The 19,873-nt window shown below is 48.6% G+C and overlaps 1 protein-coding gene across 1 annotated transcript in view; it reads left to right on the top strand.

The window, feature by feature from the left end:
* The first annotated feature begins 510 nt into the window (after positions 1-510).
* C25H6orf89 (chromosome 25 C6orf89 homolog) overlaps positions 511-19,873 on the top strand; it is a 23,947-nt gene continuing 4,584 nt past the window's right edge. Inside the window, exons 1-7 of the mRNA XM_033080192.2 lie at positions 511-555; positions 3,864-4,071; positions 5,435-5,600; positions 17,155-17,309; positions 17,630-17,751; positions 18,792-18,918; positions 19,590-19,713. Of these exons, the coding sequence (XP_032936083.1) occupies positions 3,883-4,071; positions 5,435-5,600; positions 17,155-17,309; positions 17,630-17,751; positions 18,792-18,918; positions 19,590-19,713 (883 nt within the window). The 5' untranslated portion in view covers positions 511-555; positions 3,864-3,882. The remainder of the gene's footprint in view (positions 556-3,863; positions 4,072-5,434; positions 5,601-17,154; positions 17,310-17,629; positions 17,752-18,791; positions 18,919-19,589; positions 19,714-19,873) is intronic.

The raw sequence follows: 19,873 nt of genomic DNA, 5'->3' as shown, positions 1-19,873 counted from the left end.
AGTGTAGGGGTCCCAGGGCAGTGCTGGACTCCCAGGCAGTGTTCTCTGAGCGATGTTCCCCGGGTCGTGTAAGGTTCCCCGGGCAGTGTTCCCCGAGCGCTGTGCGGGCCGCAGTTCGGGCCGAGCCGGGCGGTACTGGATTGCCCGGGCAGTGCTGGATTGCCCGAGTGGTACTGGATTCCCTGGGCGGTGCTGGATTGCCCGAGTGGTACTGGATTCCCCGGGCGGTGCTGGCTCCCCGGCAGTACTGGATTGCCCGGGCAGTGCCGGATTCCCCGAGCGGTGCCGGATTCCCCGAGTGGTGCCGGCTCCCCGGGCGCTGTGCGGGCCCTGGGCAGTGCCGGCTCCCCAGCAGTGCTGACCCCCCAGCCGCTGCACGGAGCGCGGCCCCGGCCGTGCCGGAAGCCGGAAGCGGAGCCGCGCCCGCCCCGCCGCGGGAGGAGCCCCAGCCGGAGCCGGAGCCGGAGCCGGAGCTGGAGCTGCGGCCGGAGCTGGAGCGAGGCGGGCGGGGCCGCAGCCGGAGCGGGAGGAGCCGCCGGGCGGGACGCGAGCGGGGTGAGGCCGCGGCCGCGGGCGGGGGTCGCGGGGGGCCCGGAGCGCGGCCCCTCACGGCGGGGTCGGTCGGGGGCTGCGCGGCTTGTGGAGGCCGGAGCCGGGCGTGGGGCTTGGGGGTGTCCTGCTGCAGCTTATTGATTTAAGAATAAAAATCAGCCCCTGGCTGGGGCTCCTCTGCCTCAGGGGAGCACGGGCGAGGCCGTGGGGCTGTGGCCGGCTCAGGCTCCCTCTTTCAGCACAGGGCTGGGACCTGATCTCCGGGCAGGGCGAGGGAGGCGGCATCAAGAGCGTTAAAGCAGATGGGAGTATATTTTTATGTCTATAGCTATATATATGTACATCATTGTAGATTCACCAGCAAGGCGAGCAAGCTTTCCGTTTTAAAGACTCTTCCAGCACCGTTTCTGTCTAAAGCCTTGGACTAGCCACGCTGGGGTCTGTGGGCAGACCTGGGCACTGGTGTGCAAACCCTGCAAGCTGAGTGCCATCACTGTTCCTGTCTGTGCAGAGAGCTGCTGATTCCTCCCAGGGTGGTGGAGTTCATAAAAAACCAGAATAACACATGGGTTCCTCGTTCAAAGGCCTCTCTCTAAGGGATGAGCTCTGCTCAGTGTGTGTGGTGGCAGAGAGGGTGCAGTAGCCTGTTGTTACTGTTTTATCGGTTGTATCGGAGGGATAGGAAGGGGAATAATGGGTAGTTATTTGTTTTTAGGCCTCATCTGTTCTCCCAGCAATGTGGGAGCATAATGCTTTATTTCCTAGCTGGAGGATTGAGTTACTCTTGAATTTGTCAAGGAGCTGCATTGGGTTTTCAGTGTCTGTGATTTACAGGGGTTGTCTACAAAGGTGTTTGCTCAGAATGGAATGCAAACGGAGAGGGATGGGAACTGTGATACTTCTCAGTGTTGTATTTTAGCAGGATTTTTTCTGTTGTTTGGAAAAGGGGAAACCACAGTGTTTGACAGCATTTCTGTGAGGATGTTTGTTAGAAGTGGTTCCAGGCAGATCCTGCAAGCAGAAGCTTGTTGAATCTGCTGGAATTCTGCACGGGACAGCTTCATGGAGGAAAGCTTTGGCACTTGGGAGCCAGAGGACACTAGATAATCTTTCAGACCACTTAGCACACCACTTACAGTGGCCAGGCAACTAGAGTAACCAGAAAAGCTGGAGGGGAAAAAAAAAAGGCCTTTAATATCCTGCAGATGTGCTGGCTCTTGCTTGTTCCATGAATCAGGGTATTGCATGAATGAAAGAGTTAGTAAAGCAATGGCTTGTTTTTATTGTCACGTGCATGGCAGGTGCTTTACAGATGAGAAGAAAAAGTCCTTGTCTTGGAGAGGTTAATTTGAGATATTATTGACCCAACCTGCTTTGCTTGCCCATGGGGCTGCTCAGGTGGCAAGATCTGGGACAAATATTTGCATGGAACGCAAGCAATGTCGGTAGAAGAGGGCCAGGAACTAATTAACCTAGCAATGCAGTGCAGTATGTTCTCAGGGTTGGGGTTTAATTTGGCATTTTTACCTTTTTGGTGTTTCTGTGGTTGTGGCTAGAAATTTGACACTGATGTTAATATAACATCTGACATTAACTGCTGGAGTTGAATGCTTAGGCAGCTGCTGACCAAACAAATCAGGGTTATTTTTCAGCCAGATAATTTCCCTGATCGATGCTCCATGTGACCACATAAACAAGTGTGCAAGGGCAGAACAGGGGGGATCCTGTGGGGAGAGGAGCAATTTCTGAAGCTGGTATTTCTGTGAAACCTGAGAGTTTTTGAAAATGCACTCCAGTGTTGCATTAAAAAGAAGATATTGAAATTGCTCTTACTTGAGTTGTGACTTGTAGGAGCCCATGGTTTGGGGGGAGACCTGTTCTTTTAAAGGCAAATCAGAGTTCAAATCTGAAATGTATCATGTCTCTTGTTCTATCCATACATAAGAGTTATGGCTGATTCGTGCTGTGGGAGCAGCCAGAACAAATTACAGCTGAGCAAATCCAAGTTCAGGTGACTTCTTACTCAGGGCTGGTCAGTGTGTGCTCAGGTGGGCAGAGCAGCTCTGTGCTTTCCCAGGCTGGGCAGTGTGTGCAGAGCCCTGGGAATAGTTACACTTCTCACAGTGCAGGGACAGAATTTGGAGAGAAAAGTGGTGAATTGAGTGAAGTGGTTTAATGAGCTGGTTCCTGGGGCCAGGAAACTGTAGAGCAAAATGGGGACAGGGGTGTGATTTCAGTTTTCAGCTATGATTATCCATCGTGCTCCTTGTGTTTTTATGTGATGATCCTCAGGCTGTGCTCTCGGGCAGAGCATTACTAAACTCCCTCCCAGCTGGCCCAGTTTGATCAGGTTAGTATTGCCCAGCTCAGAAACAAGAGGCAAAGCAAAACTCTACAGATTCTGCCTTTCCCCCAAGCAGTGCCAGTGTTTTTCCCAGGCAATAGGAAAAATTTTTAGAGTGTGATTCTCACATCTTTTTTTGAGCCCATCAGCTGCTGTCAAAGAGGCCTTTGTGGCAGAGTGCAAGTGGTAGAGGAATATTTTTTTTTTTTAATTTTTTTTTTTTTGCAACCTAATGTTGATCTCTCATGGGTGTGTTCTTATAAGTGAGAAATAATTTGCTGTCAAATACCATTTTGTCACCCAGCACAATGCAGTTCTTGCTGGGATGTTGAGTTCTGTGACATCTCTGACCTGCAGGCAAACTTGGAGAAGGAGGTGGGGGCTTCGTGCAGCTACTCTCACGTTGCTGTTAGTCAATAATCACATGGCCTGGACATCAGGTTGCGAAAATTTAAACAAATTGTAAACTGCCAAACTTTACCCCACATATTCTGCTTGTTTCTCTGTCCTGTCCCTATTGCTGACGGGGGGGGATTTAATGAAAACAAATCTGGGTTAAAATAAGCGGCTGAAACGCTAGCGCGGGAGGGCTTAGCGGGGCTGCTGCGTGTGATGATCAGCTTTGTATTGTTGGCTTTTGTACTCGGTGAGCAATTGCTTTACGGGATGGATTCATTTGGAATAGATGAATAAATGGAGTTTCATTGATTTCTGGGAAGCTTTGTTCATTTACATAAGCTGCGAATCTCAGCCGGTTCTGCTCTTGTCAGGAAATTTCACGGCTTCTTTGAGTCAGCGGGAGATCCTGAGCCAGCAGAGACTATTAGGAGTGCAGCTCAATGTTGTGCTGTTGGCTGGGAGCAGGTTTGCTCCTTCCTTCTTCCCTGGGCACTGCCACATTGCTGGGATGGCTGTTGGGTTGTGCAGCCACTGATGGTTCCTGTTAACACACCCCATCTCTCCTCAGGGATTTCTCCTCGGAGGCCATGGAGCTTTCTGCCAATGAGCTCAGCATCTATGACAAACTCTCAGAGACCATTGATCTGGTGAGGCAGACTGGCCACCAGTGTGGCATGTCAGAAAAAGCCATTGAGAAGTTCATCAAGCAACTCCTGGAAAGAAACGAGCCCCAGAGGGGCCCTCCACGGTACCCTGTCTTAGTGGCTCTCTACAAGGTAAGATGATTTTTGTGCATGAACACATTTGAGGGTCAGGGTTCTTTGCACCTGAGCTTTTTATTTCCCATTGCATTTTCTTGATGAATTTTCCAATATCTTTATTTTAAAAACTGTTAAATGTACCTTCCTTCCTTCATCTTGAGCTGCTTTGGGAACAGGAGACAGCTGCCCAATATTTGGAATTGCTCATGTGTGCTTAAAAATAAATTTACGTTGTCAACATCTTCCTCTCCCATAAATTATTAAATAATGAGATTTGGATTGATTTTTCAGATTAAGATTCCTAGAGCTGGCATCCTGAGTGGAAATGTGAGGAAGGAAAGAGAGTCTTGAAGTTTAGGGTTGAGTAATGAAGTGAACATGGCTCAGTTTCTGACCCTGCCACAAACTTCCACACATCTTTATTCTCCTTCTGGTCTGTGAATTAAACCTATTATTGTCATGCTTGATGGTAGAAAAAGGTTTTAAAAGCCTTAACCAAAAGATTATGTAAAAACTTTTGCAAAGTGGGTGAAAGGATACTATTATTAGGTAGGTTTGAGATCATTCAATCCCAGACTGGTTTGGGTTGGAAGAGATCTTAAAGATCATCTAGTTCCAATTGCCTGCCATGGGCAGGACACCTTCCACCAGATGTTTGCTTCAAGTCTGAAAAGCTTCCCACTGACATAATATTCAGTAATACTTCAGTATCCTCCTACAAATCCATTGCAGTGGGTTTTATTTGGAAAAAAATTCAAGCTCTCTTCGTGTCCTATAAAAAGCTGTAAAATGAGGCAGGAGAACAGGAAACTGCAAATTTGAACTTTCAGCTTCTGTGCTTGTTTTTGCTGTTGATTCAGTTTGACTTTGGCCAGGGGGAGAAATGCGTCATGTCATCTCTTTAGGGCTTAGCTGGGATTCTGGTATGGAGGAGGGAGCTGGTGCCAACTCTGCCAAAGTGTTTCAAGGCTTGACAGATGTTTGCAAAAACCACAGGGTTTTCCTTGTGCAAGAGGCATGGCAGGAGTGCAAATTTATTTGATTAGGTAGGGAGGAAAAGGAACTATCTGTAGATAATCCTGATTGATCACACACTGGATTGTTTGCAGTGCTAAAATACAGGAACAGAGTTGTTTGTGTGGCTTGGGTTTGAAGGCTGCTTAATTTCATCCTTGGACAGCTCTAACAATAAAACTGGGTGACAACTCTGTTTACATAAATAGTTTTACAGCTCAATGAGGAGACGCAGCAAAAGTGAGAGTGTTCATGTTGTGGTGCACAGCCCTTGGATACCAGCAGAAGGCATGTCTGGTGTGAGGACCCTCAGCTCCATGCAGTGTGATTAACTCTGTAAATCTCTGTCTGTTTTCCCTCACAGGGTCTGCTCACCCTGGGCTTGGTGTTGCTGACTGTTTATTTGGTGATCCAGCCCTACAACCCGCTGCCTCCCGAAGCGCCGCTCTCCAGAGCCCAGGCCTGGGGCTCCCTCGTCGGGCACATCCGGCTGCTGTCCCTGCCCATTGCCAAGAAGTACAAGTTGGAAAGTAAGGAAATGTTTTCCCTGCTGTAGCATAAGCCTAGCAAGAAATACCAACTTAAATACCAGCCCCACGAGTCACTCGAGCGTCTCCAGGGCATCACAAATGTGTTGCTGGCTTGGCATCGTGGTTTTTTCTTTTCCTACCACTGTACTTAAAAATAGCATCCTTGAGTTCTAGCTTCACTGAGACTGAAGCATATTTTATCTTTAACTTGATAATTTTGTTCTTGCACATTTTCTTTTCCTTGCTTTTAACACCTCGGGTATTTCTTCCACAAGAGTTCCCTTTCCTCTAGAAATCTTTGTACTTCTGAGAACCAGAACTGAGCTAGCTCTGCTGGGGAAATGTCACCTTCTCTTGTTTTATCTGAGTAAGGCAAAACCAGCTTCTCAACCGAATCTGATCTCTGTGAGCAAAGTGTAAAAACCTCAACTTGAGGCCTGGTTTAAGGAAAAGGAGTTTTTGCCAAGTGGCATATTGGGAAAGGCCTGGGGGATTGACTCCTGTCGTGTTTACGTGACACACAGGGCAGTGTGTGTATGTGAGGAAGTCAGATAAGGGTTCCCTGTGAGGTGATCCCATCACAGGAGAGCAACATCATAGATTTTCCTAGAATGACATAATAGAAATGGAAAAGTTTGGCTATTTTTCATTCTTGGTTAATCATTTCACTGACTTAGACTGGCAGGTGGGTGCAAGGCTGGGCTCTGCCTCTGCTGGAACACAAAGACTGTCAGTGATGATAAAGCTGTGAATTATTTTGAGCAGGGATGTGGCACAATGTTCTTGGTCTGGCAGCTCACTGTAAAAACAAACTCCTGTAGCTGTGCCCTTGTTAGGTTTATATTTAACTTGGGCACCTCATTGTGTTGGAGTTGTCTGTGTTGGCTCTGACCTTCCTGCCAGAGCTAAAAAGGGCTCCCTGAAATGCCAGCACCATTCTGCATTCTCCCCCTCCCTCTTTCCAGTGACGCTGACATGGGATTTCTGTTGATTCCAGATTGTATGGGTGGGATGGGGTATCCCCCATTGTTCCTCTTCTTCCTTGTACATTGAGATATCTCTGGGAGTGAAAAACAAAGGTGAGGAGATGGCTCTGATAAGCACTTGACATGAGGAGCCTGCTTATCTACTGCACTCCAACTTCTCCACAGGTGAATGCCCTCCTGCTCCTGTATTGAGATGGAATCCAGTGGTCATTTTAATACTCATTTCACTTTTCACAAGGGCCAGGAGTGACAGGACAAGGGGGAATGGCCTAAATTTGAAGGAGGACAGGTTGGATGTTAGGAAGAAATTGTTCTCTGTGAGGGTGGGGAGGCCCTGGCACAGAGAAGCTGTGGCTGCCCCATCTCTGGAAGCTTTCAAAGCCAGGTTGGAGAGGGCTTGGAGCAACCTGGGATAGTGGGAGGTGTCCCTGCCCACAGCAGGGGGTGAAGCAAGGTCCTTTCCCACCCAAACCATTCTGTGGTTCAATTCTATTTGCTCAGTCAGACTTTGTCCAGAACGTTGACAGATTCTTCCTTCAGATACTACAGGGTCCCTTTGGACGAGAAGAGCCAGGGAGTTCCTTGGCACAGCTAAAAGTTTGTAGGACAAGGATGCCTGAAACCATGAGCATCTCCTTGTGAACATAAATAAGAGCAGAAACAGTTCTGGCCTTCCTTTGGAAAAACCAGCTGAATGATGAGAAGATGGGGAAACATCCAGAGGAACAGGGAAGGACGGATGGAGAGGAAGGATGCAGTGTTTTATTTAAATGCACATAAAATCTCTCTTGCCTCTGTGAGTCCTGTAAGTCTTCGGAAGCGATGAGCAATAGGGTGGGCAGCAATCCAGTTCTGGGGAAAAGAGGAGAGGGGGGAGGCAGTTCCTGCTCTCTTTCCACAGAATTAGGTTGTGGTGGAAGCCACAGCATGCCCCAATTAACAGATTGACTGGGGTTGGCTGGAGTGACTTTGATCCTGCCTCAGCAAAGGGAACTGGCCAGGACTCTGGTGATGTGAATGGGAGAGTGCAGCACCCAGGCTGAACCTTGGCTGGGTTCCTGTGGGAATCCCTCATGTCCTGGCTTCCCAGCAGGCAGCTGCAGCCACCAACACTGTCCCAGTGACACTGGTGTCACCATCACAGCTTGCTGAGAGGACACTGGTGAAGCCATCCAGCAGGGATCTGGAAGAGGGAGTTCCATGGCTTGGGGCTGAGTGTTCTCCCAAGCCCTTTCAGCCCTGCTTTGTGTATGTTGTATTATTTTGCCAGTGATTTTGGTCTGCTGAAGGGAAGAGTTAAAGCTGGATCTTGTGTCTTGTTTGTTGATGAGTGTGTAAGTCCAGGAGGCCTTGCAGGCAGGTCTGGTGTTCTCTGATCACAGGATCCCAGAATAGTTTGGTTTGAAGAGACCTCTGCAGGTCACCTTGTCCACCCCAGCTGCCAAGGCAGGGTCACCTGGAACAGGTGGGTTTGGAATGTGTGCAGAGGGGGAGACATGAGCTCCCTGGCAGCTGTTCCAGTGCTCTGCCACCCTCCATGGAAAGAAGTTCTTCCTCATGTTGAGGTGGAACTTTTTATGTTTTAGTTTGTGGCTGTTGTTTCTTGTTCTCTTGCTGGGCACCATGGAAGAGTCTGGCACATCCTCTTGGCATCCCTTGGAGATATTTATATGCATTAATGAGACAGAAGGGATGTTTGCACTGTGCCTGAGCAGCAGAGAAATCCACTAATGACAGGACTCAACGTACAGACTCCTCTTCCTTTCCCTACACAGGTCCTGGGAAGAAAATGTTGAGGGGGCTGAGGATGGAGCTTGGAGCTTTCCGTGCTCGGGCACCAGTTCAAAGGCAGCTCAGGCTGTTCATGTTGGAAGCCACCTGTTGTCAGTGCAGGCTGTGGCCACCGGCAGTGCTGGCACACGTTGCTGTGCTGTGGACATGGCCCAGCCTGGCGTGGGTGCAGGGGTGCTCAGGCTCCTTCCTCTGTGCCTGGGCAGGCAGGGGCAGCCTGGGCTGTGCTGTCCCTCCTGAGCTCTGGGGCAGCTTTCCTGTGTCCGGGGTTGAGGTTAGAGCCTGGTCTGCTGGGAGGTGTGGGCTGAGCAGCCAGGTTTGTGTTGCAGAACAAGGGCAGCTCAGTTGTTGGGTTTCCCCTGAGAGCCAAGAGCTCCAGTCAGAGTGGTGGTGAGGTGTTGGGAGGTGCAGGATATGCTCCCCACTCCCTCCTGCTCCTGGTGAGCTGCCCTCCATCCTTGTCCCTTCCACCCCAGAGCTGTGCTGTGGGTGACAAGGGCTGCCTGTCTGTCAGTGGCTGTGGGTGGACCTTTGAGCAGCCGAGGTGAGGAGCAGCATCCACAAAAATATCTTGCGTTGTTTATAAGATTGAGTCCAAAGTAAATTTCCTTTTTGCCTCTCTCTGTGCTCTCTTTCTTGCTGACTTTTTCCCCCGGATCAATTCCCGTATTAAACCTTATGTTCCCACCCTTTGTTCCTTGATAGCTGACTCTTAGACCCTTGGGTCTGTGCCTCTCTTCCAGCTGTTTTCCCAGGGCAAGGTCCCCGTGGTTGTGGAAAAAAAATCTGTGGAAATGTGGTTTGCATTTGCTCTTCCTGAGCTGGTGTTTATGCAGAGCTTGTGAAAGCCTCGGTCACGTTGGCGGCTCTTGGCACATCAGAACTTCATTTACAGCCCCAGAGAGGCTGTCAGACCTCTGGGTCTACCTGCTGTGAGGAACACAGTGTATTCTGATGGGCACATGGGTTAACTCATGGCTATCTAATGCTATTCCAGGGAAAAAGTAGTATCTGTGCATTCTGAATTCATTTCTCACATGGGCTGGGATGGACAATTCCCTCTGTGTTTGTTTTCTGGTGCAAAATAGAAGTACAAGTGCTCTTCTCTTCCCTGCAAGCATTAGGAAGTAATATAGGAGCTCTCAAAGTCTGCAGTAAAGCCAAATGAAAAGGGGTTTTCTATTCTTTTAACAGAAATTTTGAAACCACACTGGTTTTAAACTGGTGGTCACTCTACCTGGTTTTTCTTCCCTTCACAGTTGTGTCATCCCTATAGCTTTGTTAATGTCTAAATACGATTTTTTGTGTCAGCTGGTTGGTAACTTCCCTGCCAGCCATGCAATATGTGATGAGCAGAGCATTAAGCTGCTCTCACATTAACTTGTGTCTGCCCATGGTAAGTTGTCCTTGCAGCTCAACCTCAGCAGAGCAGGTCTGTCAGTGGGGAACAGGGTGTGGCCCAATGTGACAATTTGCACGTTGTACCGGTTGCAGGAGTTGTAATGACCTCGAGGAAACTCCAGCTTTGCTCAATAATGACACTTGGTCTCGGGCACACTCATTCTGCGCAGCCCAGAATCAGCTGGGTCAGTAACTGCTCAGCACACCTGAAATCAGACAAAAACACACATGGATCTCAGTGCTGGGAAAGAGATCTTGTGCTAGCTACCCCAGTTTGGAGAAGAAGTGTTAAATACCCCTTTTTGCCTAGACCAGTAGGGCTAAAATTGTGTTTACGAGTTTATATGTAATTGTTGTAGAGAAAGGAGCCCAGCTGGAGGAGCAGTGTTTAGCAACACCTTGTAAATGGCCTGTCAGTGTGTTACTAAAGCCTGCTGGGTGCCAGAGCTATTTGTGGGGACGGGTCACAGCAGGCTGGGTCACTGGGGGAGGACAGCAGCTGGTTACTGGGAGAGGGCAGCAGCCTCTGCCTCTTGGCTGGCCCACCTTGGGTTTAGCTGGAGGCTTGCCTTGGCACTTGGCCAGCTCCTGTCTCTTCTCTGATCTTAACCCTTTCCAGGCAAAACACTTTTCCCTATGCTTCTCTCACTCCAGCCTTGGAGTGTTTCAATCCTTGGCACAGCTTTGTGAAGAAGGGGAGCATCCAGCATGCCTGCCTTGCACAGAGACTTGCTGCTTCTTGAGAGCAGTGTGGGCACCCAGGTGTTCATCCAGCCTTTCTCTGTGAGCTGAGTACCCAGAGTGTTCATCCAGCCTTTCCCTGTGAGCTGAGCACCCAGAGTGTTCATCCAGCCTTTCCCTGGGAGCTGAGCACCCAGGTGTTCATCCAGCCTTTCCCAGGGGCTGAGCACCCAGAGTGTTCATCCAGCCTTTCCCCATGAGCTGAGCACCCAGGTGTTCATCCAGCCTTTCCCATGAGCTGAGCACCCAGAGTGTTCATCCAGCCTTTCTCTCTGAGCTGAGCACCCAGAGTGTTCATCCAGCCTTTCTCTGTGAGCTGAGCACTCAGAGTGTTCATCCAGCCTTTCCCATGGGCTGAGCACCCAGGTGTTCATCCAGCCTTTCCCATGGGTTTTGCAGCCCATGCTCTGTCTGACCCGTGGGGCTCAGGGATTCCTGAGCCCAAGGAGCATGGACCTGCTCTGAATGGAGGATTGCACAATAAGGCTGCTTGGGAGGTAAGGCAGGATCTGATTTCTAACTTGCTACCTCTCTTGCTCTCAAAGGATGTTACTTTTTTTTTTCCTGAGTAAAGTTGAGCTGGTTTTTGCTCTTGTTTTCATGCGTGTTCTCGTGCACCCGCTTTGGGGCTGTAGCATTTGGAGGTGGTTGTGGGTCACAGCATGTGCAGGGCTCCCTCCCATCACTGCACAGCTGCCAGTTTATCTGATCTTTTGTGTGTGTAAACAACCCTTTTATGATATAACCTGAGAGCAACCAGCAGACATGTATTGGCTCGTTCAAAGGGGAAGAAAACGGCTGACTTTGCAGGGCAGGGTGGTGCCAAGCTGTTCATACTCTCTGTTACTTTGGCCTTGGTTCAGCCAGTGGGCTGTTTATTTGAGTTTGCTGGCAGTAAACTAACCCCAAACCATTCTGGTGCTGTGGAACATCAAATACTCTTCCTTTTACTTCTATATTGTGAAGCCTCCAAAATTTCTTGTTTCCTCATTTGCAGAGTGAATCCTTCCTTTGGATTCACTTCCCTGGGAGGAGTGTTTGCCATAGGTGGCCTCTTGCAGAGGCATTCAGCAGCCTGGCAGAGCCCTCTGGTGACACAGACATGTCAAACCTTTTACAGGCTGAGGCCACCATCAGGCAGGTGACAGCAGCTGGGAGGGATTTGTTTCCAAAGCTGTTCCTCTGAGGCAGATTGCTCGTGCAGCACAAGCTGTCGCTGGGGCAGGTAACCAGAGGTGCAGCTGGAGTGGACTTTGGATGCTTTCCTGGCAGCTTGGTCCTTGCCTTCCCTTTTTGAGACTGGTAGGTGCAGATTTCTCCTGGAAATAATACTCTTTTGCCCCAGTGGACTGTGAATTCCTCTTGGGCTCAGCTCAGCAGACTTGATTTCACAATGTCTGGTTGGATCAAAATCATTTTCGTGCTTTGCTCGAGGTTGACTAATGATCCCTGGGCTGGGGAGCAGCCGTTACCCATTAGTGAGATGAACGAGTAGTTCTTCAAGCTGTTGACTTCTACCCAGAACAACAATAAAGGGGTTCTTGATGAGGCTTTTTGTAGCTGTTATTTTGTTCCTAGCTGTTCCTAAAAATGCTGTGAACTAAATTGGGAGGTGCTTTCTTCTTGTGGCGTAAATGTATTCAGTATACCCAGAGCTACAATAAGAGTTCAGTGTGAGGGAGGGGTGAGGTTCTTGTGCTGAACAGGGACAGTCTTTGTAGTATATATTTAAAACCTCACTGTGATGCAGTCCTTAATCAGAACTTGCAGGCTGTAATTAATAATCCTTATGTTTCCTGCCTGACTTACTTAAGAACCCATCAGTTTAGCCTGACTTTGACATGACATTATAAATGATCAAATTAATTTTTAGCCTACTGAAGAATTTCAGCAAGATGGAGTTTGGGAAACATTGTTTGTGCAGCAAAGTGTTCCAAATGCCTCTTCCAAACTGTGCCACCTGGAAAATACAGAGTTTGGAATTCTACATCTGTAAAGTTGGAGTGATGGGATTTACCTGTGTCTTAGATTGTGATAATGAATTGATGCCTGAATTGTTCCACTATCCCAGGTTGCTTCAAGCCCAGCAAGTCCTGGCCTTGAATGCTTCCAGAGATGGAATGGCCACAGCTTCTCTGGGCACCCTGTGCCAGGGCCTCCCCACCCTCACAGGGGAGAATTTATTTCCAATATCCCATCTATCCCTGCCCTCTGGCAGTGGGAGCCATTACCCCTCATCCTCCAGGCCTTGTCCCAAATCCCTCTCCAGCTCTCTAGGATCTCCTTTGGGCTCTAGAAGGGTCTCTAAGTTCTCCCCAGAGCCTTTTCCTCTCCAGATGAACAACCCCAGCTCTCCCAGTTTGGTTCTGGAGCAGGGGGGCTCCAGCCTTTGGAGCATTTCTGTGGCTTTCTTGGAACTCACTCCAGCAGCTCCACATCCTTCTTGTGTTGGGGTCCCTGAGTGGAAGCAGCTCTGCAGGTGGAGTCTCACCTGAGTGGGGCAGAATCCCCTTTTAATGAAACACCCATGTTTGTATAATGGACCTACAAGAATGGACAGAGAAATGTCAGGGGAATATTCAGTGCTCAGCCTTTCTTGGGAGCTCTGAGTTCATCTGATGCTTGCCAAAGTTGCTTGAGTATTCCTAGGATTGGCCCCAGTGAAGTATTTGGTGGATCAGGGGAATAATCTCATCCTCAGATAGAGAAATCTGGGATTTGGAACCAGCCTTTGCAGGTTGTAGAGCTGCTCAGTACATGAGCCAGTCCTCTGGGGAGTTTCTTTTCAGTTACTGTGGGTGATGGCAGCAGCAGCCCCTACAGACACAACACCTGGGGGGCTGTGAAGTCCTGGGGGGTCTTCCCTGGGACCAGACTTCCCTGTGCAGAGCTGGTGGCACTTCCCTGGTGGAGATTGCTTCAGCCTTGCAGCCCTGAGTGCTAAGGAGCAAACCAGCTTGGTGGGGAGCCAGCAAACTGCCTCAGCTCCTGCAGTGGTTTTGTGTGGATTTGCAGGAGGTTTTGTGTTTTGAACACTTTGTTAGGGTCAGGAGCAGCCCTTGGCTCTGTATCCTGCAGGAACAAAAGTTCCCCCTGTTAGAGACTTCCCTTTGAACCTGCTGCACTGGCAGATTGATCCTGTGCCCTCCATATGGTCCCTGAAGAAAACAGGGCTTGCTGAGATCCTGCTCTCAGATCCATGTGGGCAAGTTTCCATAAGTTAATTTGCTTTGCTGCACTGGGCAGAAGCAGGGCCAGGTCTTCTCGGGAACCTTGAGTTTACAATCTGATCATCCACACCCATCATCTCTGGGGCTGTGCACACACACCCCTCTGTAGTGCTGGGGGCAGCCAAAAATTTGGGAGATCCTCTGTGAAAACAGCCAAGAAGGGCGGGGTACTCATTTTAAATTGGTGGTGACTTGAAAATTACTTTTCTGCATAGTGGAAAGTAGAGTCATAAACTCCTTGTAGCATTAATCATAGATGTGTTTTAAGGGAAGATTGTTATCTTGGTCTGTGCTGTGTTAGCAGCTGAAAGTCCCAGCCCTGGCTCTGCTAGGAGCTCTCCTGACACGGGGGAGAAGGCAGCTCTTGTTTTGAAGAAATAATAACACATAAAAGGAAATATTAGGAGGTTATGGCCGATGGGGAGCTGAAGTTCTGTGGAACAAACTGAAGGCTGCCCCTCAAAAAGGGGTGAGAAAGCAGAGAGAAGTTGGCCACACTTGTGTGGTGTAATAGATAGCTGAATGTGTCACTGCTGCAGCTGCTCTCCTGCACTCCAGCTCCACAGGGATAATTACCCACGCCCAACACCAGCGAGTGGATGGGACCATGGTGTGAGGGCTGTGCTGGGATGAAAAGAGCATCTTCCATTTGCATCCCTGAGCAGCCGTGTGTGAGCACAGACAGCGCGCTCCACTTCCACCGGAGCAATCCCCAGGGTGTCTGGGCAGGCAGGGTGATAATGTAAAAGGAATGCAGGGAGGGTAAGGAGACAAAATCAGCATCCTGGGTAAAATCCTGCACTGGTCCCCAGTGGCTGCTGACTCCTCTGTGCACCATCTCTCCTCCCACCCTCCCTGGGAAGGGCAGGCTCTGCCTGTACTTGTCATGCCAGTCACACACATGCTGGTGCACAGACTAACACCCTCCACAATAAATCTAAAAGATTAATTACTAGGGGAAAAAAAAAAATCCCACAACCCCACTTGCAGCATTTGAAATGCGTCTCAACCAGTGCTCTGCTCTGGTTATTCATGGGGAAAAGAAATCACCTCCTGAATTGAGCAATTGAGAATGCAAATATCCCAGCCTGGCTCAAAAGAGGAATCAAGCTCTGTACTGTCAAGCTGATTAGCATCCTGTTCCATGGGGTACTGCCCTGAGCCCAGAGGGAAAATTTGGGGACAACTGTGCTTAATGCTTAGGGATGAGGTTTCTGAGTTTTGCCCAGAGAGAAATTACAGTCTTGCTACGCCCCGTCTGATGACAGACCGTAGAGATGTTTTCTTGTTCTCTTCACAGCGACTGCCCTTTCTCTGGTGAGATCTTTCAGCCTTTTGTTTCCTGTCACTGACCAGCTGTTTTTTGTGAGTTGAGTTTTTTTGTTGTTATAAAACTGAAGCTTTCTACAGGCAGTGGAACAAAGATTTTCTTTTTTCTCTTGTGAGCAGGGAGGGAAAGTACATCGGAGCAGTTTCTCATGGGAGTAGGACTTCTGCTTGCAAGAAGGATTTTACACTTTGTTTTGCCTTTTTTTCCCCTTTCCCTGAAAGCAGTGTAGGTGTGTCTTCCAGAATGATTAGGAATTATATCCTGATCCCTTTCAGTCCATATCCCAGCAGTAGGGTGGGAAATGCAGCATTTGGGAGTTGGAAATACTCAGCAAGAAAGAAGCAAAATGAATCCCAGTCTGCTCCTTGTTGTTGTGTCCCAATGAACATAAATCCTCTGTAACATTCCTCGTGGCCTGTTGCAGATGCCAGAGGGGAAAATAAAACAAGACTCTTCTATGAAGTGCTGTTCATCCCTTCTTAGCCCTGTGCAGGAGTGTGAGCGTGGCTGGAAATTGCAGTGGCAGTGACAGGCAGGGTGTGCATGCTCTTTTTACCCCAGAAAAGCTTCTGTGCATCCTTGTTTCCCAACTTGATTTTTCAGCCAGACTTCACTCTCCTTTCTCCCTTTGCCATCCCCTCTGTTTCCTGAGTTTGCCTGCAGCAATGTCCAGGAGGCTTTGGAACTGTTTTGACATGTGCTGACAGGGTGGGCCTGTTGGTGAGGACAGATCCCTGGATATTTCATGTGACATGTGTCCCAGGCCTTGGGTTTTTCCTGACCCACCCTGACAGATCAGGATGGGATGGGTTTGCTGCCACTGCCCAAGTTAAGCCTCTCCTGTTGGATTAAGGCTGCAGAACCAGGGCTGTCACTGCCATAAAATCTGTGTTTGAAGTGGAATTTCAGTTAAGCTCTCCCACTTCTCACAACCTGCTGCTGTATCTCCCAGTATAAAATTTGTGTTGAGGGTGTTCAGACTGGATATCAGGGAAGGTTCTTCCCCCAGAGGGTGCTGGGCACTGCCCTGAAGCAATTTGGACACTGCTCTCAGACACAGGCTGGGAGTTTGGGATATCTCTGTGCAGGACCAGAAATTGAAATTTGATCTTCATGTGGCTCTGTGATTCTGTCAATTAGAGCCACCCCCTTTCAGTGTGGTGGCTGATCTGCACATCCTTTAGAAATGCTTGTGGTGTTCAGCATTGTCCTGATCATACCCTGCTGCAACAAGTCCCTTCTCTTAATGTTTCTTTGTTCTTTTGGGAGAACTGTTAAGTTGGAGGAGGGAGGCCAGACATAGGCATCAAGTTGTGTTTTCATGTAAAAATTGAATTTTCGAAGATGTAAACATATGCAGTGTTCATTGTAGGCCAGTTCAACAACAATTTTTGGAATTTAAAATGAACGTGGCTGTGGTCCAGGGGTTGCTCATGCTGGGACTTTTCTCCCCATTTCATCTTCAAGTCAATGCATGGGATAAAGGAAAACAGCAGCAGCGTGTCGTGGTGAAATCTGACATTTCCCCAGCATCTTCTGCACATCAGAGACTGAGCAATCATTGCCTGGGACAAAGTATTTCTAAATTAGCACAGTGCTAAAGGGGAGGGTGATGATTTCAGATATGTCCTAGCAGGGTTCATGACACCAGTGCTACCCATGTGGGAGTTACTCTTTCCAACCTGGATCTTTTTTGTTTACTGGTGTTATCTCTTTGATAACGCTTTTGGGTTGCTCTTTTGCTTATGGACTTGTTTCAGTTTGGTTACACTACATGTGATGGTTGCTATCCTTCTGTTGCTCATGGAAGGTTCTGTGTGCCTCATGTACAGGGAAATGGAATTCTCATAAGCTCTCCCATTGCTCACAACCTTTATCTGTATCTCCAAAACGTGCTGGGAACATTCTCTCCACTTCCCTGCCTGGTGAAGCTTCTTCTTTTTGAGTTACAGCTATCAGAAACTATAAGAAATATCAATGTTTCATGTTAGAGATAATGAGTTTAGCATTTAATTTTTCTCCTTTCCATTCCATTTTTGGTCTTACTAAACAGGTTTTCCTTGTTTCCTCCCCAGAATGCCAGGACTGGTGGGCAGCAGGTTGCAGACAGAACGCTTCCGCACTTCCCGCAAACTGCACAGTCTGTTCTGCTGTGAAAAGCCTTCAGATAGTGACAGACTTGACAGAGCTATCAGAAAAGCTCCAGGGGCATCAGCCTTTTCTAATCAAGGTAATGCAGGGATTTTTGAGACTGGGTGCTGAGTCCAAACTCCTGAACAGCATGAGCCCACAACCCCTGCCCAGTGTTTTCACCCATGAACTCAAACTGCTCATTCAGAACATGTCTAAGAAAACATTTCACCCCAGTGTAAAAATGTGGGAGGATAGAGCTCCCTGCACTGCTCCTCTGACTAATGACCATTGTATTTGGACATTTAACAATCCACTTAGCAAGCCACGTTGCTCTTGGATGTTTTCTAATGAGAGAGAAATAAGAGCAGGGAGCAACTCTGGGAGCACAGCTTTTATCTTTGTTTCTTGTTCTTTAAGACAGGGCAGCATCTCTCCTATGAAGAGCTGAAGCATTTTCAGTCCCAGGATCCAGAACTGGCAGAGGTTATAATAGAAGAAAATTCAGCTGAATTATGGAGCTGCCCATTTTTCTTTCCCTGGTGAGTCAGACAAAACATGTGATGGATGGACACATCCTTTCTGCAGGGGTGCTCAGGCTCTACTGTGTGAACCACCAGTGCCTGCAAGTTGCAGTTTTAACTGGAGGGGAGGTGTACAGGAGTGGGTTACAGGCTGCTTCTACTTGCTGGCACTGATTTGTTCTGAGGGCAAGACTTCAGCACTAAAAATGGAAAGCTGTGGCTTGGTCTCCAGGTATTGTTCCCATTATAAGATAAAATTGTCCCATGAACTGCCTGGTCCTGTTCTTCAGGCTGTAAATCATCTGAGACCTGATCACCTGAGGCAGCTGCTTCATATTTCTGTCACCTCTGTCTTCTCAGTGGTGCTGACACTGAGCAGTGACACTGAGACAAGATACCATGATTTCTGCAAACACTGAGAAGTAATGGAAAGTCAAAGAATCCTGCAATTTGTGTTTGGTCTTGTGCAGAAAGTATGGCCAGCTCTAATCCTGCCTCTGTTAATCAAAAAGTCTTTAGTGTGAACAACTCAGAGCTCTCCAAGGTCTCAGAGGCAGAGTCCTCTAAGGTCCCACTGGTAGAGGGATGGTCAGGATACAGAAGAATGAATCATTTTACATCCTTAGACAGGGATGTAAAAATAGCAAGCCCCACCTGACCTTTTCCAGTTACATTTCCTGGTCTAGAGAATAGCCTTGGATCCGCCCTGCCTTGCCATGGGGGTTCAGTTATGGTTGTGTATGATGCCACCTCTCTGCATCTTTTGTAATTAATAGATCTGGTCAATAACTTGGATCATTTTAAGGGAAAAGGAGAGGGAAATGAAGTTCAGGTATCCATCAGGATGTATTTGTTCCCTCTTTACATGATCCTGGTGCAGGAGCCCAGAGGAAGGTGGGAAGGAGCACAGGTTTAGAGGCTGAGGTTGAAGTTTGCTCCAGTCTGTCCTGCTGTTTATCAAGCATGAATGTTTGGCAAGAATTTTATCTGGAAAGTAGCTTTTAAATGCAAACATTATTGTTGTATGATGATTCTTAAATATGGGCTGGTTTATTTAGGAGCAAGTCTGTGAATAAATCTCGGATTCTGCAGGAATTTCTCCCCGCTTCCTCTTTACAATCCTTCCCCAAGACAGTGTCCCTGGAGAGCTGCTTCCTCATCCGCCATCCAGATTTGGGGAATAAGGTGAGAAATTCATTCCAGACACATTGGCTCCCCGTGTGTGAGTTGTGTCCCAGCAGCTCTGAGGTTTTGTGGGATGTGCAGGGCTTTTTTAGCTGATACAGTCATGAAAAGGAGCATTTGTGGTTGTGTCAGCTCTGTCTGTCTCTGTGTGAAGTGGCATTGCAAGGTGGTTGTGCCTCCCAGCAGTTGTGTCTGTTTGGGTCAGGAGGTTCCCTGTGCCCATCTCCCTTGGCAGCTGGAGATGTCACAGAAACAGAGGGACTTTAAAGATCTTCTTGTTCCAGCACCCCTTGCCTGCTCCATTTGTGTGTCTGGCCTTGCTCTATATCTGGGTGAGGTCTTTTTGTGCACAGCTGGGCAGAATTGTTTTGAGGAGCTTTCCTGGCAGTGAGTCTCACTCATTCTGAGACACTTCAGGCTTCTGGCCTGATCTCTCTGTATTTTCCTGAGTTTTGGGGATGTGCAGGCCCTGCCTTGCCTTGAAGGAGAGGAGAGCCCTTGTATGCAGCTGACCTCAGCTAGGATTCTGTGGTCTGCTGGTGACTGGGGGAGCAGCAAACGTGTTGTTTGCTCTGTCTCACTGCCTGCAGGGCAGTGACTTGTCCCTGCTTTGGACAGATGGAGCCAAGCAAAATTGGCCAGGTTTTTGAAATCCTCTCCTCCTGTCTTAGAGCTACAGCCTGCACAGCCTGTTTGCTGTTGGGAGTGGGCAGCTCACCCTGACTGTTGCACCTCTGGACACGTGCAGAGGACACTGTGAGATGTTCAAGGTGGAGCTGGAAGCTGGAGATTTGGGTGAGTACCAGAGCTGTGGTGTGCAGGGACTGGGAGAGCCCTTGGAATCAGGAGACTGCTTCCAGCTGGGTCTTACCTGTCTGACACCTGGGATGGTGATCTGTGCCACTGTCACCTCCAGACTGGTGTGTGCCTGCTTGTCACAGCACTGGGAGTGATC

Source organism: Catharus ustulatus, chromosome 25 (assembly GCF_009819885.2).
Source record: "Catharus ustulatus isolate bCatUst1 chromosome 25, bCatUst1.pri.v2, whole genome shotgun sequence".
NCBI lineage: Eukaryota > Metazoa > Chordata > Aves > Passeriformes > Turdidae > Catharus > Catharus ustulatus.
This window is presented reverse-complemented; position numbering and strand designations above follow the sequence as displayed.